This window comes from Anoplolepis gracilipes, chromosome 5, assembly GCF_047496725.1.
Source record: "Anoplolepis gracilipes chromosome 5, ASM4749672v1, whole genome shotgun sequence".
Classification (NCBI taxonomy): domain Eukaryota; kingdom Metazoa; phylum Arthropoda; class Insecta; order Hymenoptera; family Formicidae; genus Anoplolepis; species Anoplolepis gracilipes.
In genome coordinates this window covers 1,694,926-1,715,765 of record NC_132974.1, presented here as the reverse complement: position 1 = coordinate 1,715,765, position 20,840 = coordinate 1,694,926, and the positions used below count along the sequence as shown (strand labels likewise).

General features: G+C 28.9%; 6 protein-coding genes across 6 annotated transcripts; 3 read left to right on the top strand and 3 right to left on the bottom strand.

Moving 5' to 3' along the window:
* Positions 1–132: 132 nt before the first annotated feature.
* On the bottom strand, positions 133–7,290 carry LOC140666273 (adipocyte plasma membrane-associated protein Hemomucin). Its single transcript, XM_072893284.1, has 4 exons — positions 6,547–7,290; positions 5,871–6,076; positions 3,045–3,330; positions 133–2,283 (listed from the first exon to the last, which is right to left on the bottom strand). The coding sequence occupies exons 1-4, from the start codon at positions 6,654–6,656 to the stop codon at positions 1,203–1,205; spliced, it is 1,683 nt and encodes a 560-aa protein (XP_072749385.1). The 5' UTR covers positions 6,657–7,290; the 3' UTR covers positions 133–1,202.
* Positions 7,291–7,622: 332 nt separating this feature from the next.
* LOC140666280 (uncharacterized) lies at positions 7,623–9,081 on the top strand. Its single transcript, XM_072893292.1, has 4 exons — positions 7,623–8,069; positions 8,325–8,438; positions 8,520–8,638; positions 8,712–9,081. The coding sequence occupies exons 2-4, from the start codon at positions 8,435–8,437 to the stop codon at positions 8,934–8,936; spliced, it is 348 nt and encodes a 115-aa protein (XP_072749393.1). The 5' UTR covers positions 7,623–8,069; positions 8,325–8,434; the 3' UTR covers positions 8,937–9,081.
* Positions 9,082–9,238: 157 nt separating this feature from the next.
* Ttc30 (tetratricopeptide repeat domain 30) lies at positions 9,239–13,920 on the top strand. Its single transcript, XM_072893283.1, has 9 exons — positions 9,239–9,480; positions 9,701–9,766; positions 9,846–10,184; positions 10,252–10,387; positions 10,472–10,636; positions 10,717–10,985; positions 12,740–13,147; positions 13,209–13,593; positions 13,689–13,920. The coding sequence occupies exons 1-9, from the start codon at positions 9,415–9,417 to the stop codon at positions 13,829–13,831; spliced, it is 1,977 nt and encodes a 658-aa protein (XP_072749384.1). The 5' UTR covers positions 9,239–9,414; the 3' UTR covers positions 13,832–13,920.
* LOC140666278 (zinc finger CCHC domain-containing protein 17) lies at positions 11,028–12,162 on the bottom strand. The gene is made up of 2 exons (XM_072893289.1): positions 11,903–12,162; positions 11,028–11,827 (listed from the first exon to the last, which is right to left on the bottom strand). Exons 1-2 carry the CDS (start codon positions 12,017–12,019, stop codon positions 11,168–11,170), a joined length of 777 nt encoding a protein of 258 aa, XP_072749390.1. The 5' UTR covers positions 12,020–12,162; the 3' UTR covers positions 11,028–11,167.
* A 538-nt stretch (positions 13,921–14,458) lies between the features above and the next one.
* LOC140666231 (AN1-type zinc finger protein 2A) lies at positions 14,459–17,942 on the top strand. The gene is made up of 2 exons (XM_072893171.1): positions 14,459–14,851; positions 15,240–17,942. Exon 2 carries the CDS (start codon positions 15,294–15,296, stop codon positions 15,924–15,926), a length of 633 nt encoding a protein of 210 aa, XP_072749272.1. The 5' UTR covers positions 14,459–14,851; positions 15,240–15,293; the 3' UTR covers positions 15,927–17,942.
* Positions 17,943–18,696: 754 nt separating this feature from the next.
* On the bottom strand, positions 18,697–20,650 carry LOC140666229 (RNA transcription, translation and transport factor protein-like). The gene is made up of 4 exons (XM_072893170.1): positions 20,435–20,650; positions 19,784–20,005; positions 19,498–19,596; positions 18,697–19,410 (listed from the first exon to the last, which is right to left on the bottom strand). The coding sequence occupies exons 1-4, from the start codon at positions 20,493–20,495 to the stop codon at positions 19,043–19,045; spliced, it is 750 nt and encodes a 249-aa protein (XP_072749271.1). The 5' UTR covers positions 20,496–20,650; the 3' UTR covers positions 18,697–19,042.
* Between the last annotated feature and the right edge of the window lie 190 nt (positions 20,651–20,840).

Here is a 20,840-nt window from a genome sequence, read left to right as displayed (position 1 = left end):
ATTATCTTTCTTATGGATTTATATTACTGGTTAATTATTTTAATACAATCTTTATATTAAAAAATTGAAAGATGATATGAAGACAAAAGTGATGCCCAGAACTATTAATGTCGCGAAAAAATGTAATAAAAATAAAAATTTGTTTTTCATTTATTTTCATTTCTTATTATAAGAATTTGGGAATACACAATTTCAGATATATAAATACAGTCGGACCTCTTATCCTACGACAAAAAAATCCTCTCATGCTACGACCGCGAAAGGGGAATTATACCCCCACTTTCAAATTTTTGTCGTAGGATCAGAGGTTTAAGGGGAAGATTCCGGACCGAAAATGTCGTAGGATAAGAGATCCGACTGTATCGAAAATATATTTAAAAATGTGCGAGAATGATACTTTCAACTTTATATATACATCATTTTTTAATATATAAACTCACTCTTTAAACTTTTGTTCTATTTAATTACTGTAATAAAGCTGTTAAATTCTTCTAATGTATTGTTGCGTTATCTCATTTTATTCTGGAATGTACACAAAATAAATAGTTGTTGACAGTACAATTGGAAAAAGTGATTTCACATGAAGTAAAAGTACAACAAAGTATGTCTTAAAAAAATTGAATTGAAAAATTAAGAAATTAGCAAGAATCTCTTTATATTAAGATAATATATATATATATATATATATATGTGTGTATATATAAATAAAAATAGAATAATGTTCTATTTGAAAAAATAATAAGAATATTCTTAATATTTTTTGTAATATATCTAACTTCAATTATTTATATACTTTTTTATATATGAATTAACGCATCATACATGCGTAATACATAAATTAAACAATTTATGTTGCAATACAATTAAAGTTATATTAGCTCAAAAATGTATAACAAAGATAGTTTTAATTTTCTTAAAAACAGATTTCTATATTTAAATTATTTTTTCATGTAAAATTACTAAGATAATTAATTTTCCGATTGTATTATCACTTTGTATACACATAATTGATTGTGTACATGAGACTTGGATATAACATATTTCATATAACTGTATATAAAACAAATTATTATGAAAAATCAATATAATCTACAACTATATATATTTATTTTGCATTGGAATGAATATCTAAAAATGGAATGTACCGTTTTCAACAAGTGTTGATGATATCAAAATGCATCATCGACAATATATTTTTTTTATTAGAGATCATCTCTTGAACGAGTTGCTTCCGGTTTAATTTTCTTAGGAGATGATTTCTCTACTTTCTCTTTAATAGAAGCATTTTGTTCCACTTTTGAACTCTTTCTAGCATCTTCTTTCTTATTATCTGATTCAAATTTCGCATTGCTAATGGTTTCTGGATTTTTTTTAACTTCGACATTCTCAGATTTCAAAGTTGATTTAGTTTCCGATCGTTTTGCATTATTACTATCCGTAGTAGGTTTATCAACTTTAGGAGTTGGAGACGGTTTTGGCGCGGTGGTTGTGGAAGCAACAATCGGCTTAGGCGTTGTTGTAGGAGTGGGAGTTGGTTTAGATGTAGTTGATGTAGAGGTTGATATCGTATCTCGCTTCGCTCTTTCTAATTTTACATTTGAAGCAGCAGCATTCTCGTTTCTTGTACGAAACGATTGCTTTTCGCTGTTAGCTAAATCAGGGAAAGCTTGTTTTAACGGGACTCTCGCGAGGTAATTTCGCCATGGACTGCCAAACCATACAAAGCCATTATGTATATAAGCATCACTAATACCATTGAAAATATCATCATCTGAAGAAAGCATTTCCATAATGTTACCCGATGCATCTATTCTTAACATTAAACTCTTCTTGTAACTAGTAAATAATTCTCCTATGCCTTGATATGATCCCAACGCATGCAAAACTTTCTCGGTGAAGATAGTTGGATAAATATCGTGCAGTAATTTAAATGGTAATTTCATCATTACTAACAGTCGTACAATCATCTTTCTCAAGTACGGATGTGGTCCAAGAATGAGAGCAAGTTGAGGATGCTCAGAGTTCATAGTAATAACTATAGGAACAAGGAAACCACCTTGACCATCACTTTGAAGATTGTCTGGTATACCTGGCAAGCCCTCGATAAATATCTCGTGCTGACCTGCTTTTGGTCCTTTCAAGTGATACTTTATGATACGATTTGCTGTAGATTCTACTACAAGTACGAAACTTTCATCGTTGCTTAGTAAAACTCCGTTTGCAACTGCAAGATTTTCCAACAATACTTCATTCTTTTTTTTAGCTGCATTATAACGTATAAGCCTGTAATTAATATATTTAGATTATTTTTCATTATATATATTATATATATTTATATTTTTTATATTATATATATATATATATATATATATATATACAGAAATAGTTCTAAAACAGTTTTTTCTATAATAAAAAATAAAAAAGTTTTTTGAAAGAAGGGAATAAACTAAAATAAATCACCCTGTATACATATATATATATATATATATATATATATATATATATATAAAAAGCTATAAATATTGTTGACGGAGTTTATACTGTATATAGTCAAGAATAAGATAAAAATGGATGCATCGAGAAGCACTGAGCGTTGACTGTTTGTGCTTTTGGATGCATAAGTCACCCTGTGTGTGTGTGTGTGTGTGTGTGTGTGTGTGTGTGTGTGTGTGTGTGTGTGTGTGTGTGTGTGTGTGTGTGTGTGTGTGTGTGTGTGTGTGTGTGTGTGTGTGTGTGTGTGTGTGTGTGTGTGTGTGCGCGCGCGCGCGCGCGTGTGTGTGTGTGTGTGTACACAGTATAAACTCCGTCAACAATATTTATAGCTTTTTTAAAGTGAACAAGTTTCGATTATATGAAACAACTGATATCTCGGGTAATGACCTCAGATGGGAAAAATTACAATACATATATATATATATATATATATATATATATATATGAATATCTACGCGTATATGAGTACATATTTACATAACGACAAAAATTAAGATAAAAAAAAATATATATAATATAAAATAATTCTTGTTTTATATCTTTTTTCTTACCTGCCCGTTGGATTTGTAAAAAATATGTACACTATTTCGTAAAGAGTAAAATCCATACTACTAGAAGACCAATAAAGATCTCCATTTTCCGCTACAGCTACACTATTAGGCAATAGTGGAACTTTTCCGTTAATCGGTTTAGAAATGTCCACTACATTGTTGTACTCCCCTGTTGTAACATTTACTTTGAAAATTCCATAATAAGCATCCGCTACATATAAGTTGCCTTTCTTATCAAATTTTAATCCTAATGGTCTGCCACATTTCTGCTCTTGCCAGATGCCATCTGTAAAGTTCGCGAAATAATATTATTAATTATTATTTTCATTTAAATAATTATATATTAATTATATCAAAAATATTTATATACATACATATATATATATATATATATATATATATATATATATATTACATTAGAATTACATTATATTAATTAATATTGATATCTCAAATGTTAATTCTTAATAACTTTAAGTGTCATACGAGAGGTTGGTCACTAACAGTTATAATGTACAAAAATTACCCTTTGATATAGATTACCCTTAAATTATACCTCGGATTACTTAAGATTACCTAATAGTATCTCAAATTGAAAATAAATTTTGAGAAAGAAATTTTACTTTAAATTATTTTAACGCTAAAGATTATTTAGATTTACCAAAAATAACCTTGGATTACCCAAAATTTTGCTGGGATTGCAGCTGAATTACCTAGCCCTTATACAAAAATTACCTCAGTGACCAACCCCTCGGTGTCATATATAATATTATATAACAGAAACTGTTATCAATATATATTATACTGTTTATCATTAAATATCTTTAAATAGATACAAAATTTGCCTTTGTGACATATTATAAAATAAGTATAAGACTAAAAATCAAGATTAAAGATACTGTATAAAATATTTTAGAAATGATTCTAATATAAAATAAGCTCTTTTTATTTGCAACAATATAAATTACAAAATGTTCACTCTTTTTGTGTGCACAGCCATAAAGAATAAATAAAGAATAAAATAGTGGAGAGTTTTAATGTGTCAATTATTAATTCTTTGCTTTTATAAATGTAAACAAAAATGATAAACGATAGCAGATTCATTGATATTAAAGATAATAAAAATTAAACTATAAAGTAGCTATTAAACTGTAAAGTTTACAATATACAGTTATACAAATATTATACATAATACAATTCCTTTTAAAAATTTTGAAGGATTGACGTTATTTTAAAAAATAATAATTGTGTTAAAATGGAAATAAAATTTATGTCGATTATATTGATTGATGTAACTAAAAAATTTATGTTAAATTTTTGTTAAATAATAATCGTGTTAATTAAAATAATATTTATGTTGATTATATTTCTTTTATTTAACTTGTTTGAAACATGATTTTTGAGATGTAGATTTTGTATTAATTTTTTTAACAATAATCATAATTTTAAAATAATAAATTATGTACTTTTATATAATAATAAATATAATAAATATTATATAAACATGTGTCAAGCTTTTTTAAAAAATATTCCCTAAAGTTGCTTATGAATTGTACACAGCAGTCAACAGTATAATTTGACCATTACATTATGCACCTTTAATATTTATGATTATTTTGATCTTTGATATTTAAAGGCATTTTTCAGCAAGCACAGATGCTAGTGTTCATTGGTGTGAAGGAGAACATATCAGTGTGTCTTACTCACATTAGTGGACACTGTGTTACATTGTCTTGCTGAAAAGTTCCCTAAGTATCTATGACTGCTATCTACGACTTTGCTTTGTTACTCCACGAAGTGGAATGTGTAAGGAAGGTAAAGTGACCAGATGTTTAGTGCCTTATATTTTTATACATTTATTAATATATTTAACTGTAGAAGAGAGAAAGAGAGAAACAGACAGACAACAGTAGTAAAAATATGTTAAAAAATTAAAAGAGTTAAATCTCTCTCCAGAACAATTCGGCCCAATCCAGGACATTTTCTGGGACAAAAATTTAATGCAGGACAAAGAGCTCAAATCCAGGACGTCTGGTCACTTTAGTGTAAGGTTATTTAAATAGATAAAATTTATATACATATAAACAAATTATTAGGTGCACTATTAATTATTAATAATTAATAGTGCACCTAATTTGCAGCAATTTATTTGAATATTTATAAATCCATTTTGAATATTATGAAACTGTTACCTATTTGATACTTGTTTGCCTATATATTTTATTTCTAATCAATTTATCAATCGATAAATTAATATATAAATATATATATATTGACAAATATATTTTTTTAATTGAATATAAAATTTAAATTTAAAAATTGAATTAAAGATATATTTTGAATGAAATATTTAGTATAACTTTGAAAGAAAGCTGGAATAAACATGAATATTTTATTTTATTACAATTATGAACAATAATTAACTAATCTCATTACGATTAATCAATCGTAATGAGATTAGTTAATTATTGTTCATAATTGTAATAAAATAAAATATTCATGTTTATTCCAGCTTTCTTTCAAAGTTATACTAAATATTTCATTCAAAATATATCTTTAATTCAATTTTTAAATTTAAATTTTATATTCAATTAAAAAAATATATTTGTCAATATATATATAGATTAAAGATTATAAAATATTTTAGTAAGTTAGATGAGGATACAATAATGAATCGTACATGATTTAAACTATCGAGAAATTTGTCTAATTTATCAATAATATCGGTAAATCTCTCTCTCTCTCTCTCTCTCTCTCTCTCTCTCTATATATATATATATATATGTATATATACACTTATTTATCTATTCCTAGCACTCAACTCACCGCACTTTTTGCCAAACTTGACAACCGGCACAAAGTCGTCCTCATTGATCCTTACGACGTAACCGTCATAAATGCTGGTGTAGAGCTGACCGTCATATGAATCCAACGCCTCTGGACCAAGGAATCTGCCTTCGAACAACTTTTGGGCATTGTTCAGTCGATTCTTCGTGTCTTTTTTAGAGTCGTAATCGCGCGGTGGCACTGGGCTGTAAAAAAGGCCGCAAATCAGAGAGACTAGTGAAAAGGTCAAATGTGTGTATCGCATTAAACATAGTATGAAGCATCCTACGAGATGCAGGAGAACAATCCAAATTGAAAAGTCTTGTACCGTTTTTTGATCCAAGCTGTTCATTTTTAAAACGTTAAAGTTAACTAATCAGGATATAATGGAAAGTGGAAAAGATCGGGCGGCGAATCCAATTCGGCATTTCTGCTATAGCCACATGCTGATTATTGACTTTGACACTTTATAAAAACCAACAGAAAGCTCAGATCAAAAAATGGTACAGGACTTTTCGATTTGGATTGTTCTCCTGTATCTCATAGTATATTTCATATATGTTTAATACAATACACACACACACACACACACACACATACATACATACATATATATATATATATATATATATATATATATATATATATAAAATATAAATATAAAATACGTATATACCTGAATTCCCGGAACTCCGAGTCCGGTGGTAAACCTGGAATGAATGTAATGATTGCCAAAAAGAGGCCAATATAGATGACAGCGGTGCCGATCGACTTAAGGTAGCTCATCTTGCTGGTGAGACGAACGCTTCTCTGACAGAATGACACTCAAGAAACAATTTTTTATCTTGAAATCCGGTTTTTAAGGAACAAAAAACCACTATCTGTTTTTTATCTTTTTCCGGATTTTGTACTTTATTTTCACCGTCTGACATTAATTATTATGAAACAAATTGGACGGTTGCTATCGGGAGAAAGGAAAAAAACTATTTGCGTTATTAGCAGCCCACTGATGATTGATAACTTTGCGAGTATTAGGCAGCTGACTGATGAGACGATGCAACGATGTAACGATGTAAGGACCGTTGTCGCGATGCGCGATGTGAATAACGGCATTCACGTATTTAATGGCGATTGGAAATATTCTAACACGATTTTTACACTGAGTCATGATATAAAGGTGACTGCCACAAATTCGCAAATCATCGGTTATAATCTTGAAACTTATCTATTTCGCGATCTTCTCGGCTAACATGAAAGGATCGTTCCATCGTTAATAGGAAATGCGCATGGGCACAAAATATAAAGTGAATAGTTGTTATAAACATGATAAAGATCGAGCAGATACGTGGCACGAATCGTAGCAATAACATTTCTTATACATACTTATAATTATTCAATATTCATTATATATCTTGCGCATACATATGCTATTAAAACATTTTGTATAATTATGCAAATTTATTTTGTAAAAAAATTTGCATACAATCAAGCAGCGTGACATCATAGAGAAACATGCGATTTGTGCTGTTAGTCTCTGTTTACTGAACTTCTTTCTCTTCTCACTGCCTTATCATACATGACTTTGGTCGGTATTCATAGTCCGATCTTATATTTAAGATCGTCTTAATATCCCGTTCAACCAATCAAATAGCTGCATAGCATCATTTTATTGGTTGAACGAGATCTAAGATCGGATTATGAATACCGGCCTTTAATATCATACGAAGTGTACGCATCTAGATATTAGTGTTATTATATTTTTTTCACGCTAATTAATTTAATACATAATATACATCTTTTGCTTTTTAATCATATGTTTATTCATTTAAACAAAAACGTGTCAAACTGTCAGCTTTAAATCGTGATCAAACAAATCGACACTTTTATCAGAGACACCATTAGATGTATTCTAAATAGATGAGTTTTTTTTATATATTTCAGTATTCTTAAAAATTAGCTACAATTGTGATGCATCAACAATTAATTGGTAAATTCTTGTTGTAATTTATGTCACGTTCATTTAGAAATTTTATACGTGTGACAACAAAGCAAATCATATGGTCTCCGTGTAGAGGGTGGCGAAAGCTATCTCCTCGTCTCTCGTCGCTCATTGACTCTCGCGAATCTTAACCTAAAATACTTTTGTGACAGTTGTCATTTGAAAAAATAAGAAGAAAAGGATTTTCTTTGAAAAGCGAGGTAAGATAATTTTCTCTTATATTAATTTTATTAAATGTATTTCTTTCAAATCTATATCCCGGTGTAACCAACTCTACCAACTTTTTCAATCGAGTTAAATCGAAATATATGAAATTGTTTATATCATCATTTGGAAAGAACTTTAACTATGAATTTTCATGCCTTTGATATGTTGACATTCTACTTATTAAGTATGTTATTATGTAAAGTCGTTTATCATATATAGATTTTTTTAATAATATGTTTCTTTTTCAGATAATTACAGAATAATAAAGGTTCATATTATCTGAACTTACTATCTTATTATATTTTACAAATATAAAAAAATAAATATCAGGTGTAAAGATACAATTGTATATTAAAAAATGGGTAAGTATATTTTACATTATGTTGCATTAAATTTAAAATTAAAGATGACTTTATTTATGATATCATTAACCTTAAATTCAGATGATCTCGAACAACAGTGTGAAGATGCAATGTTTGAAGTCTGTGATGCTCGTGAAAGATACCCACTGCAATGTGCAAAGGAATTGGGGAATTGTATCAAACTTACTAACGAGATATGTGTAGGTATTATTTATAGAACTATTATTATATTATATTTTTTTATCTTGACATTATCAGCATGTTTTATTGCAGATGGCCAAGGTTCTTGTAAAGCCAATAAAAATTCCTGATTTATCCTCTTTTACAAACAAACACTCCACAATGTTTGAAAAAAATTTTTCCGAAGCAACTGAACTACTAAAGACACAAGAACAGAAATTACAAGTAATGATAGAAAAGATTGATAACTTGAAAACTGTTTTAGATCTGATTAAAAAGAACAAGTCGAACAATATAAATAAATTATTGTGGCAATAGATATATTTTTTAACTTATAATTTAAATTCTCATCTGATGTATGTATGTATCATGAATATTACATATCCCAATTTGCATAAACATCGTTGCAGATTTTTTATTATCTTGATTTACGTAAATAATGTTGCACATTTTTTACTGGATACTGCAATTATAATGTATTATGTAAATAAAGGAATGATTTTTAAAAATTTATAATGCAAGCATAAAATGATTCTATCCCTATTAATTGTATTTTATCAATAGACTGCATTTCATGAAACAGCTAAACATTAGTCTCTATAGTGACAGAAATGTAAATAATAAAGCAAATTAAAACACGTTGAAACACATTTTCTCGTATCGTTTCCTTGACAACAGATTTCATGTAACGTCAAAACAATGCGTGCGAAGAGATGCTTTCTGCAGCCATCTTTCACATATCAAAACAAGGAATAATACTAAATATTTTTTCAAGTTTTGTGTTGTAATTTCTATTATGTCTACATACATAGAAAACGTGCATATAAAGGATGGAGAGTATACGAAGACAATATACTCCATGGTATACATAATCAGCTATGTGTTGCTATATGTACTATACATTAACAAGTACATTATATATATATATATAAAGATTTTCAACAAATACATAAAGAGTGAACATGTAAATTAATTGAAAAGCCACTAAATAAAAGCGGCAATAGTCAAGATATTTTATAAAAAAAACAAACACTACATTTTTAATCTAAAAAGATATAAATGTATAATTGATTTTATTTCAGATAAAAGAACAGCGATATACTGAAACTCTTAAAGTTTTGCTAAATCTTTTAGATTCTCATCCTGATGTATGTATATTATGACATAATATTATATATTCCTCAATTTGCATAAGCATTGTCAATTTTGAATAAAGTGTTCTTTCAGTCTAGACCCTGCTTATCTCTTCTGGCTCATTGTTACTTTTATACGCAAGATTTCATAGCTGCGGCTCAATGTTATGAAAAACTGGTCCAGTTATGTCCAGAAGAAAATCTATACAAACTTTACTATGCCCAGTCATTGCATCAAGCTTGCATGTATCAGGAAGCATGGACAGTGTGTTCAAGTATTATCAATCAAAGTAACTTAGAGTTCAAGGTGAAAAAATTACAGGCAGCTATAAAATATGGGCAGGAAGATATGGTTGCTGCGAAGAATCTCGTTGATCAATGTCCTGCCGATGATGTTGATACAGAAATCAACCTGGGGTGTCTCTTGTACAAGGTAGATAGATAACTATGAGTAAGTTCATTTGATAGACCTACTTGAAGATACGAATTGTATTTTTTAGGAGGAACAATATGAGCAGGCTCTCAAGAAATTTGCAAATGCGTTACAAATTGCAGGTTTCAAACCTCATCTGTCATACAATGTTGCCCTTTGTTATTTCAAGTTGAAAGAGTATGCAGCATCACTGAAACATATAGGTACACTAAATATCTTTATCTTTATCAATTATATTTGTATAAAACAGGGTATCGCATTTGTAATTGAACTTTATTACATTTCAGCTAGTATTATTGAACATGGTATAAGAGAACATCCAGAGCTAAGTGTGGGAATGACTACTGAGGGTATTGAAGTTCGAAGTGTTGGAAATACGCTGACTCTGCACGAGACAGCTCTGACAGAGGCATTCAATCTGAAAGCTGCTATAGAATATCAATTGCAAAATTGTAATTTTATGCGTTACTGTAGATTTTGATTTAAAAAGTAGAAACTTTTTTTACACATTATTCTTTACGCTATTTTACAGACGATGCAGCGAAAGAGGCGTTAACAGATATGCCACCGCGTTCTGAGGAGGAGCTTGATGCTGTTACTTTACACAACCAAGCACTGCTAAATATGGACACAAAACCGAGTGAAGGATTCGAGAAGTTGCAATTTCTGCTGCAGCAGAATCCATTCCCACCTGAGACTTTTGCCAATTTGTTACTTTTGTACTGTAAATATCAGTACTACGATCTAGCTGCCGATGTTTTAGCTGAAAATGTACATCTAACTTACAAATATTTAACACCAGTAAGTTTAATTTTTACAATTGATCATTTATTCATTAAATATTATTTTGATGGTTTAAAATGCTTATAGATAATGCTGTAGATTCATTTCATATGTTTTATACATGTTCAGAAGTTGCATATCATATGTATGTACAACACATACTAGGTCAAGCTATTTATGAAAAAACTTTAGTTGACATATTAATCTGAATGCTTGATTTTAGAATGTTTTTTTGTACAACTTTCATTGTCCTCTGAGTGCTTTCGCTTATGGGCTTTTACATCATGGCTGGACGACGAGCTATTGGAGGAATCATTTGAGCTGCTACTATGTTTCCTTTTGTGCTTCTTGCGTTCTTTAGAAGATTTTTTTGTTTTCTTCTTACTTCTCTCTTTGTCTTCCATATCACTGTCATTGGTAGAGTGTTTACTCTTTTTTGACTTTTTCTTTTTCTTTTTCAACTTATGCTTCTTTTCTTCCTTTTTCTCTGTCTTCTTTTCAACTGGATCTGGAGGGATACTCTCTTCCTCAATTTCCGGAATTAATTCGTATTTTTTCCCATCGGCAGACATAAAACAATCCTTGGACAAGTGTCCTCTAGTCCCACACTTTGAACATGTGGTATTGAGCACTGCCTCCAACTGTATGGCTTTACGTTGAATCATTCCTGGAGCCTTTCGCCGCTGTATGTCCCTTTGTAATTCCACACCATTAGGATCTAAATCCATACCATTTCCTTGATTTACATGTTTCATAGACAGTCCTATCTTGCCATCCTCCGCCACAGAGATCACTTTACACCAGACTCGTTCGCCCTTTTGCAAAACGTCTGCAACATTGTCGACATGAGCCGAGCTTACCTGACAGAATTGTATAGATGTCAATTATGTTATCGTGAAACTATTAATATTTAACGTATTTGAATCTAATAATACCTGTGAGCGATGTATTAAACCTTGTTGCGAGCTACCCGGTATTCTAACAAAAGCTCCATAATTTTGGACGGACGCAATTTCGCCCAAGAATATTTGATTCAGTTCGCAATTTGTCATATTGTTTTTCACTGAAGTAATATGATCACACTTTGTTAATGATCAATGTATTTGACGAGCACAAGTTTTTTTTTTCTTAATATTTAATGTGCCTTCAACCAGTTTGGTCTAATTATGATTATTTAGGCACGGCGAGCACAAGAAAAAAATATAGGTTAAGTTTTTGACAACAAACACAGGACCGTAGTAGCATCAATGGGCGCATTCTCAACCGCGTGGAAGCAATCGAATGTGATTGGCTCTTATTTTTAGAACAAATCAATGTCTAGTAAGCATTGAAAATCTAGTAATGTCACCCAGCTGTTGAATCCATTGAATGAAGACATTCAAAATGTCATTAATGACTAATATATCTAGAATTTCTCTTTGACTAAACATTATCTATTATTTATTAATCAGATAATTTAATATAATATTATACACAGAAATATTTAATAATAAAAAATTAATAAATAATAAAATAAATTATTTAATAAATATTTTTCAAACTTATATCAAAATATTTGCAAGAAATATAACATCTATTATCATAAATATTATCATATCACATTTATTATTAATAAATCATATTTTGCAAAAAGAAATATTTTAAAAAGATTTTGAAATCAATTCCATTTCAGATATCCGTTTTAGATATGCATATTTTTTCTACATATTGTATACGGAAAATTTTTAATTTAAAAGTATTTAAAAGAGATTTCTTTGTAATTATTTTTTCAGTACTTGTACGATTTTCTGGATGCGCTAATAACACAACAAACTTCGCCAGAGGAGGCATATCGTAAATTCGACGATCTCGCTAATAAACATACAGAAGCATTACGTAAAGCGACTAAGCAAGTTCAAGAGGCAAGGTTGAATCACGATGATAATGCCGTCAAAAAGGCCGTAAATGATTACGAGGAGGCCTTGGATAGATATGTTCCCGTCTTGATGGCGCAAGCGAAAATTTATTGGGATCTAGAAAATTATACCCAAGTGGAAAAGATCTTTAAAAAGAGCGTCGAATTCTGTAATGAGAACGACGTGTGGAAATTAAATGTAGCGCACACACTTTTCATGCAGGAGAATAAGTTCAAGGATGCGACTCGGTTCTACGAACCGATTGTCAAAAAGAGATTCGATAACGTTAGTATACAAAAATATAATTCCGTTGAATTTTTCTTCGATTTTAATTTGTTATTTGCAGATTTTAGATGTAAGCGCCATAGTTCTCGCAAACTTATGTGTCAGCTATATTATGACTTCGCAAAATGCGGAGGCCGAGGAGCTGATGAAAAAAATCGAGAAGGAGGAAGAGGCGGTGTCGTTCGAGGATCAAGATAAGAAACTCTTTCACTTGTGTATCGTAAATTTAGTAATCGGAACGTTGTACTGTTCCAAGGGTAATTACGAATTCGGTATATCACGAGTTATGAAGAGTTTGGAGCCGTATAATAAAAAACTCGGCACCGACACCTGGTTCTACGCCAAGAGATGCTTCTTATCGCTTCTGGAGCAACTGGCGAAACAGCTGGTGGTCCTGAAAGATTCTACGTTGCAAGAATGCATCCAGTTCTTGGAACATTGCGAGGGTATATATATATATATATATATATGTATATTTTGTATTCAATGCGTCTGCTATTTACTTAATTTACACACTCATTTATTTCTCCCGAAATTTCAGTTTATGGTAAAGACATAATGACAGTGATAGAACAGCCATTCGATATACAAGACATGCTCAATATTTCACCTCAAGGCAAGCGGACGGTTATTTATGAGGCGCGATATCTGAAAGCGTTATTTCTAAAGTTACAAATATCTTAGATGTGTAAAAAAATATCAATATATGTGTATATTAATATATGAATATGTAAATATATACAGGGTGGCCCAAAAGATTAATTGGTAATTCGTGTCACGCTAAACCCCCCTTATTCACTTTCACCTAAAAATAATTTGTTATTTCTCCACACTGGCAATAATTTATTTTTAATATTAAATAACCAAGTAAATATTGTTTCATTTAATTGAATCTTTCAATATCTAAAAGTTTATTATTGTATTTGTAGAACAATATAATACTCTAAATTATTACATTGTTGAAAGAAAATTTCTTTTCATATAAAATAAATTTTAATTTGTAAAATGTAGAATTTAAAAATAGCGTTTAATAAAAGAAAAAGAATTACAAAAAAATCAAGATATTATTGGCAAAATTAGAATATTGACAATATATTTACTTGGTTATTTGATATTAAAAGTAAATTATTGCCAGTGTGGAGAAATAACAAATTATTTTTAGGTGAAAGTGGATAAGCAAAATGTGTTAATAAATTTTGTGGACATAGCAGGGATCGCAACCAAAACTGTGCACATTATGCGTTATCCATTGAGAACATTCGTGGACATTGGCTATGTAGTTCAATGTCCACAGAGGGCGTTCGCTTTCAGGGATTCAGGTTTCTCTCTGCTTGAGATACACTTTCCTCCGAGAGTGTAGGTCCGAAAATCGTCAATCATCGTTGGTCATCGGTTTCTATCGCCGCGCGAGAATATATAAAGAGGATGCACGTGTTTGATTCATTCCTCATTCCTCATCGGTATGTGACATATGTGATTATCGTTTGAAATCGTTTGACGTCGAGGTTAAGTTACTCTCTTGATATCGTGAAAAATTCGACGAAATTATTCGCAGTTTCTAGAAACATCTGGTCCAAAAATCTGCGTCTTCTTTCACGAATACCTTTAAGATCCATATTACTGAAAAGTTACATTGAGTATAAGAGGGAGAAGGAAATTTGCTCACGACCTGTGTGTGTAGTTTTTCATTTTGGCTGAGTCAAGGTACGTCATTACACAATTAATTACGATAATTGCATTATCTCCTCGCGCTTTCTATAACTACATTTATATATGTTCTCTTTAATAAAGTACTTTGACTGATATTAAAAGAGATCCAGTTTATAATAAATTTTAATGTATCTACTAATTTTATTGCATCAAGGAATGTGTAATTATTTCAAAACAAATTAATAATTTAATAAAATGTTTAAATCCATTATTGATCAAGATAAACTTATTTATATATTATTATTATTTAAACAATTGTTGATTTTTTTATAATAAAAATTGCTTATATTGTTAATAAAATATCTTTATTTTTAAAGAGTACATGCATGTGACTCATTATAAAATAACTGTTCTGATTTATATATTAAAATTATTTTTCCAGGAATCTCACAAGATTATTAATACTAGCTTCTGATAGGATTATAACATAATCAAAATGGAATTTCCAAATTTGGGAGAGCATTGTTCTGAGAACACATGTAATCGTTTGGATTTCTTACCATTAAAGTGTGACACCTGTGCGGGAATCTTTTGCACAGATCATATATCATATGCAAATCATGACTGTCCTAGTGCGTATAAAAAAGATGTACAGGTGCCTGTATGTCCATTGTGCAATGTTCCTATATCGATAAAACGTGGTGATCTACCTGATATGGCTGTAGGATTGCACATAGATAATGACTGTAGAGAAAATCGTAGCAAAATATTCTCCAATAAGTGTTCTTCAAAGGGATGCAAGGTTAAAGAAATGGTACCAGTGAAGTGCAATGAATGCGGTGCCAATTTTTGTTTAAAGCACAGGCACCCCACTGATCATGCTTGCATTGGAGCGGAAGAAGCATTGAGACTACGTAGACTGGAAGCACTAAATAAAAAAGCTCAAACGACAATATCACAGAATAGCAGTAACAGCAATTCACATTCGTTCCGAAGTCTTCAGGGGACAATGAGTGAGGATGAAGCACTAGCTAGAGCTCTCCAAGCTTCCTTAGAGGACGAAGAGAGAAGCAGAAGAGTATTACAATCAGTGCCTTCTGGAAACAGAGATAGGTGTAGACTTTCGTAACTATTTATACATTATTTTATATTATTATAGGAAGAAATATTTGTTTCCTGAAATATCATTAATTTGTATAAAAAATATATATAATTCACTTTTATCCAATGTACACAAAAGTTCTAAATTTAAATGGTTCTATTTCTTGCTGCATTAATTTTTGAGCTATTATATATCATTGTAGGTGTAACTGGTTACTTTGTTACACTTACAAAGTGTTATTATGTAGTGTATATGGAAATTATAACATATTTATAAAATTGCTCACCTAGTTAAGCACATTATACTACAGCATTTTGTGAGATTTCTTAGTAAAATTCGAAATTTTGTAAGCTAAAGATTTATAAAAAAAATCAAGTGATGAGATATTAGCATATATCTAATATGTATATTATATTTGGAAATATTTAAACCACATATGATACACACAACAATTAAAACATTTATCTTATAGACACTATTATATAAAATTTTAAGTTGCATGGGTACAAATTATTCACATAATTTATTATATTCTTCCATAAATCATAAATGATCGTAATATTTCATTAGGATTATAAATTCTTTGGCTTGTAGCCAGAAATTATATTCTGCGGAACTATCATAATGATTCTAATGATGTATTACATGATAAAGCTTCAATCTAGAGTGCCTTAGTAGATGAAGAATAATCTACATTAGAATATGCGCTCATAAGAAATATCTGTTGGTTTTAATAATAAAAATATGCATAAAAGTAATTTTTAAATTCACACATATTAACATTTGTAATCAATTTGCTTTAAAAACTATATTTCCAAACAGTAGCTATTGTGTAGATTTTCACTGATACAAAAATGTACATTCAGATTTAATACATTTAATATTGTCCTCAAATAAAATCGTCAATTATGAACTTAATTATCATGTGTGTGAAAATATACATAATTATCATTGTTACCATTGTACAAGGTGCTTCTTATCAATTTTAACAAGTAATATAAAAAGTACACCTTGATTTCTTAATGCAATATCAAAAACTGTGATGGCAGAAGGAAATCCCATACACTGTATATATTTAAGAGTGTTCAAATATTATAACTTAAGCAAAATCTCGACATATATAGAAATTACATTTTGACATATCATAATCTCACAAGCTTATACAAATTCTTCAATATACTGCTATAAAAGAAATGGATATACATGGGTGTATAAGCTTTATATTCAAGATAAAGCATTGATATTGAGAAAACTGATTCATAAATTCTGTGATAACTTAATTATCATATTTTTATAAATATATATAATTTTACAATATATACAAATTCAGTTTTCTTTGACTTATTTAATTCTGTTGGAAGTGTATATAATACCTAAGCACTTTCTTTTTAGAAAAATAATATCAGGTATGAGTTTTAAAATAATTACAATAAACAGAAATACTTCGCCAAATATTATACATAATAACTGCATTGACAATTAATAACCATATATCAGGTGCATGTTTTTTGCCATTACTACATATTTATATTTACTGACAAATAATATGTGCTTTTAATATTAAATGAACTCAAAAATAATATAATTCTTTATAATATGTAAATATATATATATATATATATATATATGTAGATAGAAATACGCTTTTTTACTATTTCAAAGATTGTTGTATACTCGCCTATGATGTATCAGAAATACCGAAAAGTAAAAGGATGTTTTTTTTATTCGAAATCGTTATTATATTTTAGGGAGAAATAGACTACTTTTCCAATATAATTTTGTTATTTTATAACATATTAACATCTTGTAAAGAGTACTTATAATTGCTTTTCAGTATTTCTAATAAATCTTTTAAGAAATTCGAAATATATAAGGAAAGATAGTTTATTATATACATTCCAATATATTCACATATCTTCGTATATACTGTAACAATTTATATTTAATGAATTCTCTGATATTATAACACAGTGAATATGAAATGGATAATAAAAGCAAGAAGATGGTAAACAAGTAATGTCAGAAATATATTGATTACTAACATATGTTTATAAAAAGTTTATTTATTGATATTACAATTCGTAATCTTTTTATTTTTTATCAGATTTTATTCAATTTGCTATATAAAATACTCATCATAAAAATGTGATCAAATAATTTTTCTAACACTTTTTTTCAAATCAAGATATATATACACATTGATATTAAAAAATATTGATACACATACAATAAATCAGTTAAATCAGTTTAATTGATAGTTCAATGATAGGAGGCAGTTTTTTTCTTTTACTCCGATATTCTTAGGATTTTCATTATCCTATTATAGCTATAATAAAACTAAACATATATATTAATATAAATTAGTTAGAGAAAGTAATAGAGACAAAACTAAATTAAGAAAAAACTAAATTTATTTTTAGCTAATCAGCCTAACAATAAGTAACTTGCATTCAATATATGTCGTATATGAAATAAATTTATATTTTATTTTTTCAAAGAATATTTTTTTTCTAATAAAAGTATATTAGTTCGACACTGGTATAATGATGTAGAAAATAAAATAATTTTTGTATTATCAAAATTTTACACAATTTTCTCCGCAAATTTTTAAATAAATTAATAGGATTAGAAATTACAAATATATATATTTATTATTCACTACTTAATATATATATTTATTATTCACTTATGTATTATGATGTGATGCAACAATTTATTTTCTAATGTTCTTAATCTATTTACCTGTGCATATATAAATTAATGAGATAGTAATTTTTATTTGTACAAGAGCTGAGTATTTTTGTTATAATAGCAAAAATCTATGGTTATTATAATATGTATGAAATATCGATTTTCTATAAAAATGAGAAACGAACGTTATACGTTACAATTCTTCACAAAATCGATGTATTATTATACTTGGCACAAACTAACATAGTAAAAATAAATTGACTTATCTTATTCTGATTTTGATAGATATAAATCGTTTAATATGCATTTAGTTTTACGTTATTTCCAAGATTGTTTCAAGACATATATGTAAGAAGGAATATTTTTCTGATTTGATATATTCCATATTCTTTGTTTAAGGTAAAGATAAGACATAGGTGTCATTCTAAAAGATAACATACATAAATAGCCGTTCATTTACCGACTTTTCCTAATTTGGTGTCCGTTTTCGGATTAGCCGTTATATTTTGTACAGCGACTATCGTTTCGTTAATCTTAGTCTGGAGATTCCTGAGATCCTGTATGTATAACAAAGAAAGACCTTTGGCAGCATTGTCCAGCATTATGTCCCCCATATTGAAACTGGGCACTATAGTCATTGCTGTCAGAGATTTACCCTTGACAGTTACAGCATTATTAGGTTGCTTAAGTGCATCTGCATTCAATTTATTACATACAAGTTTACTACATGCTTGTAACGTTACAAGATGATCAGTATGTTTTGGTACTTTTAGCAATTTTGCTATTGAACTAACTCCAGTTTTGAAAGTATCACTATCAACTAAAAATGAAAAATGCAAGATTTAAAATATTTGCTTTATATGTGATACATTCTTACATAAGATGTTACAAACTGTAATTTACTTACAATCTAAATTATCTAGAGGGTTTGTGGATTTGACACTAGGTATCTTTATTTCTTCCTTAACCTTTGCTTTATTTCCTACAACTTGTTGGTATTTTTGACCTATAATAAATTATATACTTTCTATCAATGTGTCTATTAATCATATATAGAACAGAATTAATCAAATCCTTATATATATATATATATATATATATATATATATATATATATATATAAAACTATTTACATAACATATAAATGTGGAATATAGAAAGTTTCAATATTATAAGTTTCTAATAATACTTACAGTCATCTCCAAATTCAAGCCAAATAGCATATCCTAGGAACCATTCTAATTGATCAGTCTCATTCTTGCTTATTGGACACTTGACATCATTGCAATATTTTTCAAAACTCTTGGGCCATTCTGAGGATGTAATGTTCCTTAATTGTTTACGGTCCTCTATTGTATAATGACGTATCTTTTGATCTTCCAACCACACAATTACTTTTCTAAAGTGTTGAGTATCTAAAATATTTGAATAATTAGTAATAATGATATTTTTTTGTTATATTGCTATATTTTTACTAGGAAACACTGTTCACTTTATCTATAAATTATTCAAAGAGTCAAATATAATTTTTTGCAATGATTATAAATATAATAATTGAGATATTCTTAACAATATTTCAATATTCAATCATCCGGTTAAAATGCAAGACAGAATATTATGAAACGACATATATTAGGAGTCAAAAGGCTAATATGATGCAACATACATAATTTATGAAGCAAACATCGAAGTTTTAGAATATTTTATAAATAATGATAACTTATCGTGTGTGTAAAATTCAAAGTGATCTTTCCTCTTTTTTCTTTACTACTTTTTACTTGAAGAGTTATATCGCATAAAATTTGAAGTATCACAGGTTATGACATGTGTCAACAATCACTCACTATTTCCGTCAACTTTATTCCATTCCATATAACCAAGGGCCTTCAATTTTCTTTCGAACATATTAATTATTCACTACTTTCAGAAAACAATACAAATTTTTAACGTGATATACAGAAAGTTGCAGAAAATAAAGTCTTGGACGTAGTTCGTGGTACCAAATGATTCCGGAAGAATCATATATATATAGCACTTTATATCCTTTGCACTTGCACTGCTTTCTGACGGAAACAGCTGTTTAAAAATTTGTGACCAATCATGTTACATCAGATTCGTGATAATCGAACAATAGACCCCTCTCTCTTTGAGGTTTAAATTTTTTTTTGTTTTTATGTTATTAGTGCAATATATATATATATATATAGAAGTTTTAGATATATAATATAAATCTTTTTATTGTGTTGGAAA